General features: G+C 51.9%; 1 protein-coding gene across 1 annotated transcript in view; it reads left to right on the top strand.

The window, feature by feature from the left end:
• The window catches only part of TLN1 (talin 1), a 367391-nt gene that overhangs the window by 141172 nt on the left and 208826 nt on the right, over positions 1-17393 (top strand). The window contains exons 9-10 of the mRNA XM_063957473.1: positions 249-353; positions 13297-13452. Coding sequence (XP_063813543.1) covers positions 249-353; positions 13297-13452 — 261 coding nt within the window. The remainder of the gene's footprint in view (positions 1-248; positions 354-13296; positions 13453-17393) is intronic.

Genomic DNA, 17393 nt, shown 5'->3' with positions numbered 1-17393 from the left:
TGTAATATAGGATGAGGCAGAGGAATGTGTGTAGTGTGTGTGTGTATATAGTGTAATATAGGATGAGGCAGAGGAATGTGTGTAGTGTGTGTGTATAGTGTAATATAGAATGATGCAGAGAAATGTGTATTTTGTGTCATACTATATATAGTGTGTAGTGTTAAGCTGTTTGTAATGTCGGTTTGTGTACAGTGTGAATTGTTGGGCTGTGTATAGTGTGTAATATAACACATTGTCCCTCTCGGCAGTCCCACAAGCAGTGCGGCAATATGAGTGAAATAGAAGCCAAGGCTCGGTACGTGAAGTTGGCGAGATCTCTGAAGACGTACGGCGTCTCCTTCTTCTTGGTGAAGGTGAGGAGTGTGTGGGGGTTTGGGGGAACTGTACAGAGACTTGGGGTGGTCAGTGACGAGCAATGGCGGTCTGTGCTGCTGGAACGGTCTCCTGCTGTAGCCTCTTACATCTTACCGTGCAGCACCCAGTGGCGGAGACCAGTGTGCAGCTGAAGCTGGGAATTGCTTCCCCCCTAGTGACGACTGTGTGTGGATCCGCTGTGTATTATCGGTGTGGTAAATCACATCCACCCATCATAACTTGCCGCCTATATTAGTCACAGACAGGGGAGCCGTATACTTACTACTGTGTATTGTGTGGTGAGTGAGGAAACACAGACCCACCCCTGAGTTATAGGACGCTGGTCAGTGACCCGTGACCGCACCATAAGCATCGGCTATGTCTCCAGGGACTATTGCCGGGAAACACCAGTATTCAATGGTAATGGGGGCGCTCCTCTCTATGTGCCAGTGCTGAGCACCAGAATACAGCAGTAATAGGGGGTGCTCCTCTCTATGTGCCAGTGCAGAGCACCAGGATACAGCAGTAATAGGGGGTGCTCCTCTCTATGTGCCAGTGCAGAGCACTAGAATACAGCAGTAATGGGGGGTGCTCCTCTCTATGTGCCAGTGCCGAGCACCAGAATACAGCAGTAATGGGTGCTGCTCCTCTCTATGTGCCAGTGCCGAGCACCAGAATACAGTAGTAATGGGTGCTGCTCCTCTCTATGTGCCAGTGCAGAGCACCAGAATACAGCAGTAATGGGGGGTGCTCCTCTCTATGTGCCAGTGCCGAGCACCAGGATACAGCAGTAATAGGGGGTGCTCCTCTCTATGTGCCAGTGCAGAGCACCAGGATACAGCAGTAATGGGGGGTGCTCCTCTCTATGTGCCAGTGCCGAGCACCAGGATACAGCAGTAATGGGGGGGTGCTCCTCTCTATGTGCCAGTGCAGAGCACCAGAATACAGCAGTAATGGGGGGTGCTCCTCTCTATGTGCCAGTGCAGAGCACCAGAATACAGCAGTAATGGGTGCTGCTCCTCTCTGTGTGCCAGTGCCGAGCACCAGGATACAGCAGTAATGGGGGGTGCTCCTCTCTATGTGCCAGTGCAGAGCACCAGAATACAGCAGTAATGGGGGGTGCTCCTCTCTATGTGCCAGTGCAGAGCACCAGAATACAGCAGTAATGGGGGGTGCTCCTCTCTATGTGCCAGTGCAGAGCACCAGGATACAGCAGTAATGGTGGTGCTCCTCTCTATGTGCCAGTGCAGAGCACCAGGATACAGCAGTAATGGGGGGTGCTCCTCTCTATGTGCCAGTGCAGAGCACCAGGATACAGCAGTAATGGGTGCTGCTCCTCTCTGTGTGCCAGTGCCGAGCACCAGGATACAGCAGTAATGGGGGGTGCTCCTCTCTATGTGCCAGTGCAGAGCACCAGAATACAGCAGTAATGGGGGGTGCTCCTCTCTATGTGCCAGTGCAGAGCACCAGAATACAGCAGTAATGGGGGGTGCTCCTCTCTATGTGCCAGTGCAGAGCACCAGGATACAGCAGTAATGGGGGTGCTCCTCTCTATGTGCCAGTGCAGAGCACCAGGATACAGCAGTAATGGTGGTGCTCCTCTCTATGTGCCAGTGCAGAGCACCAGGATACAGCAGTAATGGTGGTGCTCCTCTCTATGTGCCAGTGCAGAGCACCAGGATACAGCAGTAATGGTGGTGCTCCTCTCTATGTGCCAGTGCAGAGCACCAGAATACAGCAGTAATGGGGGGTGCTCCTCTCTATGTGCCAGTGCAGAGCACCAGAATACAGCAGTAATGGGGGGGTGCTCCTCTCTATGTGCCAGTGCAGAGCACCAGAATACAGCAGTAATGGGGGGGTGCTCCTCTCTATGTGCCAGTGCAGAGCACCAGAATACAGCAGTAATGGGGGGTGCTCCTCTCTATGTGCCAGTGCTGAGCACCAGGATACAGCAGTAATGGGGGGTGCTCCTCTCTATGTGCCAGTGCAGAGCACCAGAATACAGCAGTAATGGGGGGTGCTCCTCTCTATGTGCCAGTGCAGAGCACCAGAATACAGCAGTAATGGGGGGTGCTCCTCTCTATGTGCCAGTGCAGAGCACCAGGATACAGCAGTAATGGTGGTGCTCCTCTCTATGTGCCAGTGCAGAGCACCAGGATACAGCAGTAATGGTGGTGCTCCTCTCTATGTGCCAGTGCAGAGCACCAGGATACAGCAGTAATGGTGGTGCTCCTCTCTATGTGCCAGTGCAGAGCACCAGAATACAGCAGTAATGGGGGGTGCTCCTCTCTATGTGCCAGTGCAGAGCACCAGGATACAGCAGTAATGGTGGTGCTCCTCTCTATGTGCCAGTGCAGAGCACCAGGATACAGCAGTAATGGTGGTGCTCCTCTCTATGTGCCAGTGCAGAGCACCAGAATACAGTAGTAATGGGTGCTGCTCCTCTCTATGTGCCAGTGCAGAGCACCAGAATACAGCAGTAATGGGGGGTGCTCCTCTCTGTGTGCCAGTGCTGAGCACTAGAATACAGCAGTAATGGGGGGGTGCTCCTCTCTATGTGCCAGTGCAGAGCACCAGAATACAGCAGTAATGGGGGGTGCTCCTCTCTATGTGCCAGTGCAGAGCACCAGAATACAGCAGTAATGGTGGTGCTCCTCTCTATGTGCCAGTGCAGAGCACCAGAATACAGCAGTAATGGGGGGTGCTCCTCTCTATGTGCCAGTGCAGAGCACCAGAATACAGCAGTAATGGTGGTGCTCCTCTCTATATGCCAGTGCCGAGCACCAGAATACAGCAGTAATGGGGGGTGCTCCTCTCTATGTGCCAGTGCAGAGCACCAGAATACAGCAGTAATGGGTGCTGCTCCTCTCTATGTGCCAGTGCAGAGCACCAGGATACAGCAGTAATGGGGGGTGCTCCTCTCTATGTGCCAGTGCAGAGCACCAGAATACAGCAGTAATGGGGGATGCTCCTCTCTATGTGCCAGTGCAGAGCACCAGAATACAGCAGTAATGGGGGGGTGCTCCTCTCTATGTGCCAGTGCTGAGCACCAGAATACAGCAGTAATGGTGGTGCTCCTCTCTATGTGCCAGTGCTGAGCACTAGAATACAGCAGTAATGGGGGGTGCTCCTCTCTATGTGCCAGTGCTGAGCACCAGAATACAGCAGTAATGGGGGTGCTCCTCTCTATATGCCAGTGCAGAGCACCAGAATACAGCAGTAATGGGGGTGCTCCTCTCTATGTGCCAGTGCAGAGCACCAGAATACAGCAGTAATGGGGGGTGCTCCTCTCTATGTGCCAGTGCAGAGCACCAGAATACAGCAGTAATGGGAGGTGCTCCTCTCTATGTGCCAGTGCCGAGCACCAGAATACAGCAGTAATGGGGGGTGCTCCTCTCTATGTGCCAGTGCAGAGCACCAGAATACAGCAGTAATGGGGGGTGCTCCTCTCTATGTGCCAGTGCAGAGCACCAGAATACAGCAGTAATGGGGGGTGCTCCTCTCTATGTGCCAGTGCAGAGCACCAGGATACAGCAGTAATGGGGGGGCGCTCCTCTCTATGTGCCAGTGCAGAGCACCAGAATACAGCAGTAATGGGGGGTGCTCCTCTCTGTGTGCCAGTGCCGAGCACCAGAATACAGCAGTAATGGGGGGTGCTCCTCTCTGTGTGCCAGTGCTGAGCACTAGAATACAGCAGTAATGGGGGGGTGCTCCTCTCTATGTGCCAGTGCAGAGCACCAGAATACAGCAGTAATGGGGGGTGCTCCTCTCTATGTGCCAGTGCAGAGCACCAGAATACAGCAGTAATGGGGGGTGCTCCTCTCTATGTGCCAGTGCAGAGCACCAGGATACAGCAGTAATGGTGGTGCTCCTCTCTATGTGCCAGTGCAGAGCACCAGGATACAGCAGTAATGGTGGTGCTCCTCTCTATGTGCCAGTGCTGAGCACTAGAATACAGCAGTAATGGGGGGGTGCTCCTCTCTATGTGCCAGTGCAGAGCACCAGAATACAGCAGTAATGGGGGGTGCTCCTCTCTATGTGCCAGTGCAGAGCACCAGAATACAGCAGTAATGGTGGTGCTCCTCTCTATATGCCAGTGCCGAGCACCAGAATACAGCAGTAATGGGGGGTGCTCCTCTCTATGTGCCAGTGCAGAGCACCAGAATACAGCAGTAATGGGTGCTGCTCCTCTCTATGTGCCAGTGCAGAGCACCAGGATACAGCAGTAATGGGGGGTGCTCCTCTCTATGTGCCAGTGCAGAGCACCAGAATACAGCAGTAATGGGGGTGCTCCTCTCTATATGCCAGTGCAGAGCACCAGAATACAGCAGTAATGGGGGTGCTCCTCTCTATGTGCCAGTGCAGAGCACCAGAATACAGCAGTAATGGGGGGTGCTCCTCTCTATGTGCCAGTGCCGAGCACCAGAATACAGCAGTAATGGGGGGTGCTCCTCTCTATGTGCCAGTGCAGAGCACCAGAATACAGCAGTAATGTGGGGTGCTCCTCTCTATGTGCCAGTGCAGAGCACCAGAATACAGCAGTAATGGGGGTGCTCCTCTCTATATGCCAGTGCAGAGCACCAGAATACAGCAGTTATGGGGGTGCTCCTCTCTGTGCCAGTGCAGAGCACCAGAATACAGCAGTAATGGGGGGTGCTCCTCTCTATGTGCCAGTGCAGAGCACCAGAATACAGCAGTAATGGGAGGTGCTCCTCTCTATGTGCCAGTGCCGAGCACCAGAATACAGCAGTAATGGGGGGTGCTCCTCTCTATGTGCCAGTGCAGAGCACCAGAATACAGCAGTAATGGGGGGTGCTCCTCTCTATGTGCCAGTGCAGAGCACCAGAATACAGCAGTAATGGGGGTGCTCCTCTCTATATGCCAGTGCAGAGCACCAGAATACAGCAGTAATGGGGGTGCTCCTCTCTATGTGCCAGTGCAGAGCACCAGAATACAGCAGTAATGGGGGGTGCTCCTCTCTATGTGCCAGTGCAGAGCACCAGAATACAGCAGTAATGGGTGCTGCTCCTCTCTATGTGCCAGTGCAGAGCACCAGAATACAGCAGTAATGGGGGGTGCTCCTCTCTATGTGCCAGTGCTGAGCACCAGAATACAGCAGTAATGGGTGCTGCTCCTCTCTATGTGCCAGTGCAGAGCACTAGAATACAGCAGTAATGGGGGGTGCTCCTCTCTCTGTGCCAGTGCAGAGCACCAGAATACAGCAGTAATGGGTGCTGCTCCTCTCTATGTGCCAGTGCAGAGCACCAGGATACAGCAGTAATGGGGGGTGCTCCTCTATATGTGCCAGTGCAGAGCACCAGAATACAGCAGTAATGGGTGCTGCTCCTCTCTATGTGCCAGTGCAGAGCACCAGAATACAGCAGTAATGGGGGGTGCTCCTCTCTATGTGCCAGTGCAGAGCACCAGAATACAGCAGTAATGGGAGGTGCTCCTCTCTATGTGCCAGTGCAGAGCACCAGAATACAGCAGTAATGGGAGGTGCTCCTCTCTATGTGCCAGTGCTGAGCACCAGAATACAGCAGTAATGGGGGGTGCTCCTCTCTATGTGCCAGTGCTGAGCACCAGAATACAGCAGTAATGGGGGGTGCTCCTCTCTATGTGCCAGTGCCGAGCACCAGAATACAGCAGTAATGGGTGCTGCTCCTCTCTATGTGCCAGTGCAGAGCACCAGGATACAGCAGTAATGGGGGGTGCTCCTCTCTATGTGCCAGTGCCGAGCACCAGAATACAGCAGTAATGGGTTTTGCTCCTCTCTATGTGCCAGTACAGAGCACCAGAATACAGCAGTAATGGGGGGTGCTCCTCTCTATGTGCCAGTGCAGAGCACCAGAATACAGCAGTAATGGGTGCTGCTCCTTTCTATGTGCCAGTGCAGAGCACCAGAATACAGCAGTAATGGGAGGTGCTCATCTCTATGTGCCAGTGCAGAGCACCAGAATACAGCAGTAATGGGTGCTGCTCCTTTCTATGTGCCAGGGCAGAGCACCAGAATACAGCAGTAATGGGTGCTGCTCCTTTCTCTGTGCCAGTGCAGAGCACCAGGATACAGCAGTAATGGGGGGTGCTCCTCTCTATGTGCCAGTGCCGAGCACCAGAATACAGCAGTAATGGGGGGTGCTCCTCTCTATGTGCCAGTGCAGAGCACCAGGATACAGCAGTAATGGGGGGTGCTCCTCTATATGTGCCAGTGCAGAGCACCAGAATACAGCAGTAATGGGTGCTGCTCCTCTCTATGTGCCAGTGCAGAGCACCAGGATACAGCAGTAATGGGGGGTGCTCCTCTCTATGTGCCAGTGCCGAGCACCAGAATACAGCAGTAATGGGTGCTGCTCCTCTATATGTGCCAGTGCAGAGCACCAGAATACAGCAGTAATGGGAGGTGTGCTCCTCTCTATGTGCCAGTGCTGAGCACCAGAATACAGCAGTAATGGTGGTGCTCCTCTCTATGTGCCAGTGCCGAGCACCAGAATACAGCAGTAATGGGTGCTGCTCCGCTCTATGTGCCAGTGCCGAGCACCAGAATACAGCAGTAATGGGTGCTGCTCCTCTCTATGTGCCAGTGCAGAGCACCAGAATACAGCAGTAATGGGAGGTGCTCCTCTCTATGTGCCAGTGCTGAGCACCAGAATACAGCAGTAATGGTGGTGCTCCTCTCTATGTGCCAGTGCAGAGCACCAGAATACAGCAGTAATGGGTGCTGCTCCTCTCTATGTGCCAGTGCAGAGCACTAGAATACAGCAGTAATGGGGGGTGCTCCTCTCTCTGTGCCAGTGCAGAGCACCAGAATACAGCAGTAATGGGTTTTGCTCCTCTCTCTGTGCCAGTGCAGAGCACCAGAATACAGCAGTAATGGGGGGGTGCTCCTCTCTTTGTGCCAGTGCAGAGCACTAGAATACAGCAGTAATGGGGGGTGCTCCTCTCTCTGTGCCAGTGCAGAGCACCAGAATACAGCAGTAATGGGGGGTGCTCCTCTCTATGTGCCAGTGCCGAGCACCAGAATACAGCAGTAATGGTGGTGCTCCTCTCTATGTGCCAGTGCTGAGCACCAGAATACAGCAGTAATGGGTGGTGCTCCTCTCTATGTGCCAGTGCAGAGCACCAGGATACAGCAGTAATGGGGGGTGCTCCTCTCTATGTGCCAGTGCTGAGCACCAGAATACAGCAGTAATGGGTGCTGCTCCTCTCTATGTGCCAGTGCAGAGCACCAGGATACAGCAGTAATGGGGGGTGCTCCTCTCTATGTGCCAGTGCTGAGCACCAGGATACAGCAGTAATGGGGGGTGCTCCTCTCTATGTGCCAGTGCAGAGCACCAGAATACAGCAGTAATGGGTGCTGCTCCTCTCTATGTGCCAGTACAGAGCACTAGAATACAGCAGTAATGGGGGGTGCTCCTCTCTATGTGCCAGTGCTGAGCACCAGGATACAGCAGTAATGGGGGGTGCTCCTCTCTATGTGCCAGTGCCGAGCGCCAGAATACAGCAGTAATGGTGGTGCTCCTCTCTATGTGCCAGTGCCGAGCACCAGAATACAGCAGTAATGGGAGGTGCTCCTCTCTATGTGCCAGTGCAGAGCACCAGAATACAGCAGTAATGGGGGGTGCTCCTCTCTATGTGCCAGTGCCGAGCGCCAGAATACAGCAGTAATGGTGGTGCTCCTCTCTATGTGCCAGTGCCGAGCACCAGGATACAGCAGTAATGGGGGGTGCTCCTCTCTATGTGCCAGTGCTGAGCACCAGAATACAGCAGTAATGGGTGCTGCTCCTCTCTATGTGCCAGTGCAGAGCACCAGGATACAGCAGTAATGGGGGGTGCTGCTCTCTATGTGCCAGTGCAGAGCACTAGAATACAGCAGTAATGGGAGGTGCTCCTCTCTATGTGCCAGTGCTGAGCACCAGAATACAGCAGTAATGGGGGGTGCTCCTCTCTATGTGCCAGTGCTGAGCACCAGAATACAGCAGTAATGGGGGGTGCTCCTCTCTATGTGCCAGTGCAGAGCACCAGAATACAGCAGTAATGGGAGGTGCTCCTCTCTATTTGCCAGTGCCGAGCACTAGAATACAGCAGTAATGGGTGCTGCTCCTCTCTATATGCCAGTGCAGAGCACCAGGATACAGCAGTAATGGGGGGTGCTCCTCTCTATGTGCCAGTGCCGAGCACCAGAATACAGCAGTAATTGTGGTGCTCCTCTCTATGTGCCAGTGCAGAGCACCAGGATACAGCAGTAATGGGGGGTGCTCCTCTCTATGTGCCAGTGCCGAGCACCAGGATACAGCAGTAATGGGGGGTGCTCCTCTCTATGTGCCAGTGCAGAGCACCAGGATACAGCAGTAATGGGGGGTGCTCCTCTCTATGTGCCAGTGCAGAGCACCAGAATACAGCAGTAATGGGGGGGGTGCTCCTCTCTATGTGCCAGTGCAGAGCACCAAAATACAGCAGTAATGGGTGCTGCTCCTCTCTATGTGCCAGTGCAGAGCACCAGGATACAGCAGTAATGGGGGGTGCTCCTCTCTATGTGCCAGTGCAGAGCACCAGAATACAGCAGTAATGGGTGCTGCTCCTCTCTATGTGCCAGTGCAGAGCACCAGGATACAGCAGTAATGGGGGGTGCTCCTCCCTATGTGCCAGTGCAGAGCACCAGGATACAGCAGTAATGGGGGGTGCTCCTCTCTATGTGCCAGTGCAGAGCTCCAGAATACAGTAGTAATGGGTGCTGCTCCTCTCTATGTGCCAGTGCAGAGCACCAGAATACAGCAGTAATGGGTGCTGCTCCTCTATATGTGCCAGTGCAGAGCACCAGAATACAGCAGTAATGGGGGGGGTGCTCCTCTCTATGTGCCAGTGCAGAGCACCAAAATACAGCAGTAATGGGTGCTGCTCCTCTCTATGTGCCAGTGCAGAGCACCAGGATACAGCAGTAATGGGGGGTGCTCCTCCCTATGTGCCAGTGCAGAGCACCAGGATACAGCAGTAATGGGGGGTGCTCCTCTCTATGTGCCAGTGCAGAGCACCAGAATACAGCAGTAATGGGTGCTGCTCCTCTCTATGTGCCAGTGCTGAGCACCAGAATACAGCAGTAATGGGGGGGTGCTCCTCTCTATGTGCCAGTGCAGAGCACCAGGATACAGCAGTAATGGGGGGTGCTCCTCTCTATGTGCCAGTGCAGAGCTCCAGAATACAGTAGTAATGGGTGCTGCTCCTCTCTATGTGCCAGTGCAGAGCACCAGAATACAGCAGTAATGGGTGCTGCTCCTCTCTATGTGCCAGTGCAGAGCACCATAATACAGCAGTAATGGGGGGGTGCTCCTCTCTATGTGCCAGTGCAGAGCACCAGAATACAGCAGTAATGGGTGCTACTCCTCTCTATGTGCCAGTGCAGAGCACCAGGATACAGCAGTAATGGGGGGTGCTCCTCTCTATGTGCCAGTGCAGAGCACCAGAATACAGCAGTAATGGGTGCTGCTCCTCTCTATGTGCCAGTGCAGAGCACCAGGATACAGCAGTAATGGGGGGTGCTCCTCTCTATGTGCCAGTGCAGAGCACCAGAATACAGCAGTAATGGGGGGTGCTCCTCTCTATGTGCCAGTACAGAGCACCAGAATACAGCAGTAATGGGGGGTGCTCCTCTCTATGTGCCAGTGCTGAGCACCAGAATACAGCAGTAATGGGGGGTGCTCCTCTCTATGTGCCAGTGCCGAGCACCAAAATACAGTAGTAATGGGTGCTGCTCCTCTCTATGTGCCAGTGCAGAGCACCAGGATACAGCAGTAATGGGGGGTGCTCCTCTCTATGTGCCAGTGCCGAGCACCAGAATACAGCAGTAATGGGGGGTGCTCCTCTCTATGTGCCAGTGCCGAGCACCAGAATACAGTAGTAATGGGTGCTGCTCCTCTCTATGTGCCAGTGCAGAGCACCAGGATACAGCAGTAATGGGGGGTGCTCCTCTCTATGTGCCAGTGCCGAGCACTAGAATACAGCAGTAATGGGTGGTGCTCCTCTCTATGTGCCAGTGCAGAGCACCAGAATACAGCAGTAATGGTGGTGCTCCTCTCTATGTGCCAGTGCCGAGCACTAGAATACAGCAGTAATTGGGGGGTGCTCCTCTCTATGTGCCAGTGCTGAGCACCAGAATACAGCAGTAATGGGGGGTGCTCCTCTCTATGTGCCAGTGCCGAGCACTAGAATACAGCAGTAATGGGGGGTGCTTCTCTCTATGTGCCAGTGCTGAGCACCAGAATACAGCAGTAATGGGGGGTGCTCCTCTCTATGTGCCAGTGCCGAGCACCAAAATACAGTAGTAATGGGTGCTGCTCCTCTCTATGTGCCAGTGCAGAGCACCAGGATACAGCAGTAATGGGGGGTGCTCCTCTCTATGTGCCAGTGCCGAGCACCAGAATACAGCAGTAATGGGGGGTGCTCCTCTCTATGTGCCAGTGCCGAGCACCAGAATACAGTAGTAATGGGTGCTGCTCCTCTCTATGTGCCAGTGCAGAGCACCAGGATACAGCAGTAATGGGGGGTGCTCCTCTCTATGTGCCAGTGCCGAGCACTAGAATACAGCAGTAATGGGTGCTGCTCCTCTCTATGTGCCAGTGCAGAGCACCAGAATACAGCAGTAATGGGGGGGTGCTCCTCTCTATGTGCCAGTGCAGAGCACCAGTATACAGCAGTAATGGTGGTGCTCCTCTCTATGTGCCAGTGCCGAGCACTAGAATACAGCAGTAATGGGTGGTGCTCCTCTCTATGTGCCAGTGCAGAGCACCAGAATACAGCAGTAATGGTGGTGCTCCTCTCTATGTGCCAGTGCCGAGCACTAGAATACAGCAGTAATGGGGGGGTGCTCCTCTCTATGTGCCAGTGCTGAGCACCAGAATACAGCAGTAATGGGGGGTGCTCCTCTCTATGTGCCAGTGCCGAGCACTAGAATACAGCAGTAATGGGGGGGTGCTCCTCTCTATGTGCCAGTGCTGAGCACCAGAATACAGCAGTAATGGGGGGGTGCTCCTCTCTATGTGCCAGTGCAGAGCACCAGAATACAGCAGTAATGGGGGGTGCTCCTCTCTGTGTGCCAGTGCTGAGCACTAGAATACAGCAGTAATGGGGGGGTGCTCCTCTCTATGTGCCAGTGCAGAGCACCAGAATACAGCAGTAATGGGGGGTGCTCCTCTCTATGTGCCAGTGCTGAGCACTAGAATACAGCAGTAATGGGGGGGGGGGGGGGGTGCTCCTCTCTATGTGCCAGTGCAGAGCACCAGAATACAGCAGTAATGGGTGCTGCTCCTCTCTATGTGCCAGTGCAGAGCACCAGAATACAGCAGTAATGGGGGGTGCTCCTCTCTATGTGCCAGTGCTGAGCACTAGAATACAGCAGTAATGGGGGGGGTGCTCCTCTCTATGTGCCAGTGCAGAGCACCAGAATACAGCAGTAATGGGGGGTGCTCCTCTCTGTGTGCCAGTGCTGAGCACTAGAATACAGCAGTAATGGGGGGTGCTCCTCTCTATGTGCCAGTGCTGAGCACTAGAATACAGCAGTAATGGGGGGGTGCTCCTCTCTATGTGCCAGTGCTGAGCACCAGAATACAGCAGTAATGGGGGGTGCTCCTCTCTATGTGCCAGTGCAGAGCACCAGAATACAGCAGTAATGGGGGGTGCTCCTCTCTGTGTGCCAGTGCAGAGCACCAGAATACAGCAGTAATGGGGGGTGCTCCTCTCTATGTGCCAGTGCTGAGCACTAGAATACAGCAGTAATGGGGGGGTTCTCCTCTCTATGTGCCAGTGCAGAGCACCAGAATACAGCAGTAATGGGGGGTGCTCCTCTCTGTGTGCCAGTGCAGAGCACCAGAATACAGCAGTAATGGTGGTGCTCCTCTCTATGTGCCAGTGCCGAGCACTAGAATACAGCAGTAATGGGGGGGTGCTCCTCTCTATGTGCCAGTGCTGAGCACCAGAATACAGCAGTAATGGGGGGTGCTCCTCTCTATGTGCCAGTGCCGAGCACTAGAATACAGCAGTAATGGGGGGGGTGCTCCTCTCTATGTGCCAGTGCTGAGCACCAGAATACAGCAGTAATGGGGGGGTGCTCCTCTCTATGTGCCAGTGCAGAGCACCAGAATACAGCAGTAATGGGGGGTGCTCCTCTCTGTGTGCCAGTGCTGAGCACTAGAATACAGCAGTAATGGGGGGGTGCTCCTCTCTATGTGCCAGTGCAGAGCACCAGAATACAGCAGTAATGGGGGGTGCTCCTCTCTGTGTGCCAGTGCTGAGCACTAGAATACAGCAGTAATGGGGGGTGCTCCTCTCTATGTGCCAGTGCTGAGCACTAGAATACAGCAGTAATGGGGGGGGTGCTCCTCTCTATGTGCCAGTGCTGAGCACCAGAATACAGCAGTAATGGGGGGTGCTCCTCTCTATGTGCCAGTGCAGAGCACCAGAATACAGCAGTAATGGGGGGTGCTCCTCTCTATGTGCCAGTGCTGAGCACTAGAATACAGCAGTAATGGGGGGGTGCTCCTCTCTATGTGCCAGTGCTGAGCACCAGAATACAGCAGTAATGGGGGGTGCTCCTCTCTATGTGCCAGTGCAGAGCACCAGAATACAGCAGTAATGGGGGGTGCTCCTCTCTATGTGCCAGTGCAGAGCACCAGAATACAGCAGTAATGGGTGGTGCTCCTCTCTGTGTGCCAGTGCTGAGCACCAGAATACAGCAGTAATGGGGGGTGCTCCAGTAAATCACCCACATTGGTGTAGCGTCTGTGTGATGAGCCATGTTTCGTACATATTGCTATAGCTGCTGGCTCAAAAATACAATGATTAAACCCCTCAGAGCCTTTTGTCTTTTGTCTCTGCTTCTCCTTCGGGACAGGTAGATATTAGAGTCATGTGCCACAATTTGTCATTCTGCTGCCATGTCGTGTCTTCTTCCAGGAGAAAATGAAAGGTAAGAACAAGCTGGTTCCACGACTTCTGGGTATCACCAAGGAATATGTCATGCGAGTGGATGAGAAGACCAAGGAGGTGATCCAGGAGTGGAACCTCACCAACATCAAGCGCTGGGCAGCTTCCCCAAAGAGCTTCACCTTGGTGTGTGTGCCCACTGGCCTAGTTCTCACTACCTCCCTCTATACTGTACTCTGTACCTCCCTCTATACTGTACTTTGTACCTCCCTCTATACTGTAATGTACACCTCCCTCTATACTGTAATGTACACCTCCCTCTATACTGTTATGTACACCTCCCTCTATACTGTACTGTACTCCTCCCTCTATACTGTACTGTACACCTCCCTCTATACTGTACTGTACATCTACCTCTATACTGTACTGTACACCTCCCTCTATACTATACTGTACACCTCCCTCTATACTATACTGTACACCTCCCTCTATACTATACTGTACACCTCCCTCTATACTATACTGTACACCTCCCTCTATACTATACTGTACACCTCCCTCTATACTATACTGTACACCTCCCTCTATACTGTACTGTACACCTCCCTCTATACTGTACTGTACTCCTCCCTCTATACTGTACTGTACTCCTCCCTCTATACTGTACTGTACATCTACCTCTATACTGTACTGTACACCTCCCTCTATACTATACTGTACTGTACACCTCCCTCTATACTATACTGTACACCTCCCTCTATACTGTACTCTGTACACCTCCCTCTATACTGTACTCTGTACACCTCCCTCTATACTGTACTCTGTACACCTCCCTCTATACTGTAATGTACACCTCCCTCTATACTGTAATGTACACCTCCCTCTATACTGTAATGTACACCTCCCTCTATACTGTACTGTACACCTCCCTCTATACTGTACTGTACACCTCCCTCTATACTGTACTGTACACCTCCCTCTATACTGTACACCTCCCTCTATACTGTACTGTACACCTCCCTCTATACTGTACACCTCCCTCTATACTGTACTGTACACCTCCCTCTATACTGTACTGTACACCTCCCTCTATACTGTACTGTACACCTCCCTCTATACTGTACTGTACACCTCCCTCTATACTGTACTGTACACCTCCCTCTATACTGTACACCTCCCTCTATACTGTACTGTACACCTCCCTCTATACTGTACTGTACACCTCCCTCTATACTGTACACCTCCCTCTATACTGTACACCTCCCTCTATACTGTACTTTGTACCTCCCTCTATACTGTACTGTACACCTCCCTCTATACTGTACTGTACACCTCCCTCTATACTGTACATCTCCCTCTATACTGTACTGTACACCTCCCTCTGTACTGTACTGTACACCTCCCTCTGTACTGTACTGTGCACCTCCCTCTATACTGTACTGTGCACCTCCCTCTATACTGTACTGTGCACCTCCCTCTATACTGTACTGTACACCTCCCTCTATACTGTACTCTGTACCTCCCTCTATACTGTAATGTACACCTCCCTCTATACTGTAATGTACACCTCCCTCTATACTGTACATTCCCCTCTATACTGTACTTTGTACCTCCCTCTATACTGTACTTTGTACCTCCCTCTATACTGTAATGTACACCTCCCTCTATACTGTAATGTACACCTCCCTCTATACTGTACTGTGCTCCTCCCTCTATACTGTACTGTGCACCTCCCTCTATACTGTACTGTGCACCTCCCTCTATACTGTACTGTACACCTCCCTCTATACTGTACTGTACACCTCCCTCTATACTGTACTGTACACCTCCCTCTATACTGTAATGTACACCTCCCTCTATACTGTAATGTACACCTCCCTCTATACTGTAATGTACACCTCCCTCTATACTGTAATGTACACCTCCCTCTATACTGTAATGTACACCTCCCTCTATACTGTACATTCCCCTCTATACTGTACTTTGTACCTCCCTCTATACTGTACTTTGTACCTCCCTCTATACTGTACTGTACATCTCCCTCTATACTGTACTGTACACCTCCCTCTGTACTGTACTGTACACCTCCCTCTATACTGTACTGTACACCTCCCTCTATACTGTACTCTGTACGTCCCTCTATACTGTATATCTCCCTCTATACTATTCCCTGTGCCGCTCTCTCTTCTGTACTGTACACCTCCCTCTATACTGTACTGTACACCTCCCTCTATACTGTACTGTACACCTCCCTCTATACTGTACTGTACACCTCCCTCTATACTGTAATGTATACCTCCCTCTATACTGTACTCTGTACCTCCCTCTATACTGTATATCTCCCACTATTCTATACCATGTGCCACTCTCTCTACTGTACTGTACACCTCCCTCTATACTGTAATGTACACCTCCCTCTATACTGTACACCTCCCTCTATACTGTGCTGTACACCTTCCTCTATACTATACTGTACACCTCCCCCTGTACTGTACACCTCCCTCTATACTGTACTGTACATCTCCCTCTGTACTGTACTGTACACCTCCCTCTGTACTGTACACCTCCCTCTATACTATACTGTACACCTCCCTCTATACTGTACTGTACACCTCCCTCTATACTGTACTGTACACCTCCCTCTGTACTGTACTGTACACCTCCCTCTATACTGTACTGTACTGTACACCTCCCTCTATACTGTACTCTGTACGTCCCTCTATACTGTATATCTCCCTCTATACTATTCCCTGTGCCACTCTCTCTACTGTACTGTACACCTCCCTCTATACTGTACTCTGTACCTCCCTCTATACTGTATATCTCCCTCTGTTCTATACCCTGTGCCGCTCTCTACTGTACTGTACACCTCCCTCTATACTGTAATGTACACCTCCCTCTATACTGTATTGTACACCTCCCTCTATACTGTACTGTACACCTCCCTCTATACTGTACTGTACACCTCCCTTTATACTGTACTGTACATCTCCCTCTGTACTGTACTGTACACCTCCCTCTGTACTGTACATCTCCCTCTATACTATACTGTACTGTACATCTCCCTCTATACTGTACTGTACATCTCCCTCTGTACTGTACTGTACACCTCCCTCTATACTGTACACCTCCCTCTGTACTGTACTGTACACCTCCCTCTATACTGTACTCTGTACGTCCCTCTATACTGTATATCTCCCTCTATACTATACCCTGTGCCGCTCTCTCTACTGTACTGTACACCTTCCTCTATACTGTACTGTACACCTCCCTCTATACTGTACTGTAGACCTCCCTCTATACTGTACTGTACATCTCCCTCTGTACTGTACACCTCCCTCTGTACTGTACACCTCCCTCTGTACTGTACATCCCCCTCTATACTATACTGTACTGTACACCTCCTATACTGTACTGTACTGTACACCTCCTATACTGTACTGTACACCTCCCTCTATACTGTACACCTCCCACTATACTGTACTGTACACCTCCCTCTGTACTGTACATCTCCCTCTATACTATACTGTACACCTCCCTCTATACTGTACTGTACACCTCCCTCTATACTGTACACCTCCTTCTATACTGTACACCTCCTTCTATACTGTACTGTACACCCCCTCAATACTGTACACCTCCCTCTGTACTGTACATCTCCCTCTATACTATACTGTACTGTACACCGCCTTCTATACTGTACTATACTGTACACCTCCTGCTGTACTGTACACCCCCCTCTGTACTGTACACCCCCCTCTGTACTGTACACCCCCCTCTATACTATACTGTACACCTCCCTCTATACTATACATCTCCCTCTATACTATACTGTACTGTACACCGCCTTCTATACTGTACTATACTGTACACCTCCTTCTATACTGTACACCTCCCTCTATACTGTACTGTACTGTACACCCCCTCTACTGTACTGTACACCCCCTCTATACTGTACTGTACACCTCCCTCTGTACTGTACTGTACACCTCCCTCTATACTGTACTGTACACCCCCTCTATACTATACTGTACACCTCCCTCTGTACTGTACACCTCCCTCTATACTATACTGTGCACCTCCCTCTGTACTGTACACCTACTGTACACCTCCCTCTATACTATACT

Source organism: Pseudophryne corroboree, chromosome 1 (assembly GCF_028390025.1).
Source record: "Pseudophryne corroboree isolate aPseCor3 chromosome 1, aPseCor3.hap2, whole genome shotgun sequence".
NCBI classification, from domain to species: Eukaryota; Metazoa; Chordata; class Amphibia; order Anura; family Myobatrachidae; genus Pseudophryne; species Pseudophryne corroboree.
Note: the sequence above shows the minus strand (reverse complement) of the source record. Positions and strands in the feature narration are given on the sequence as shown.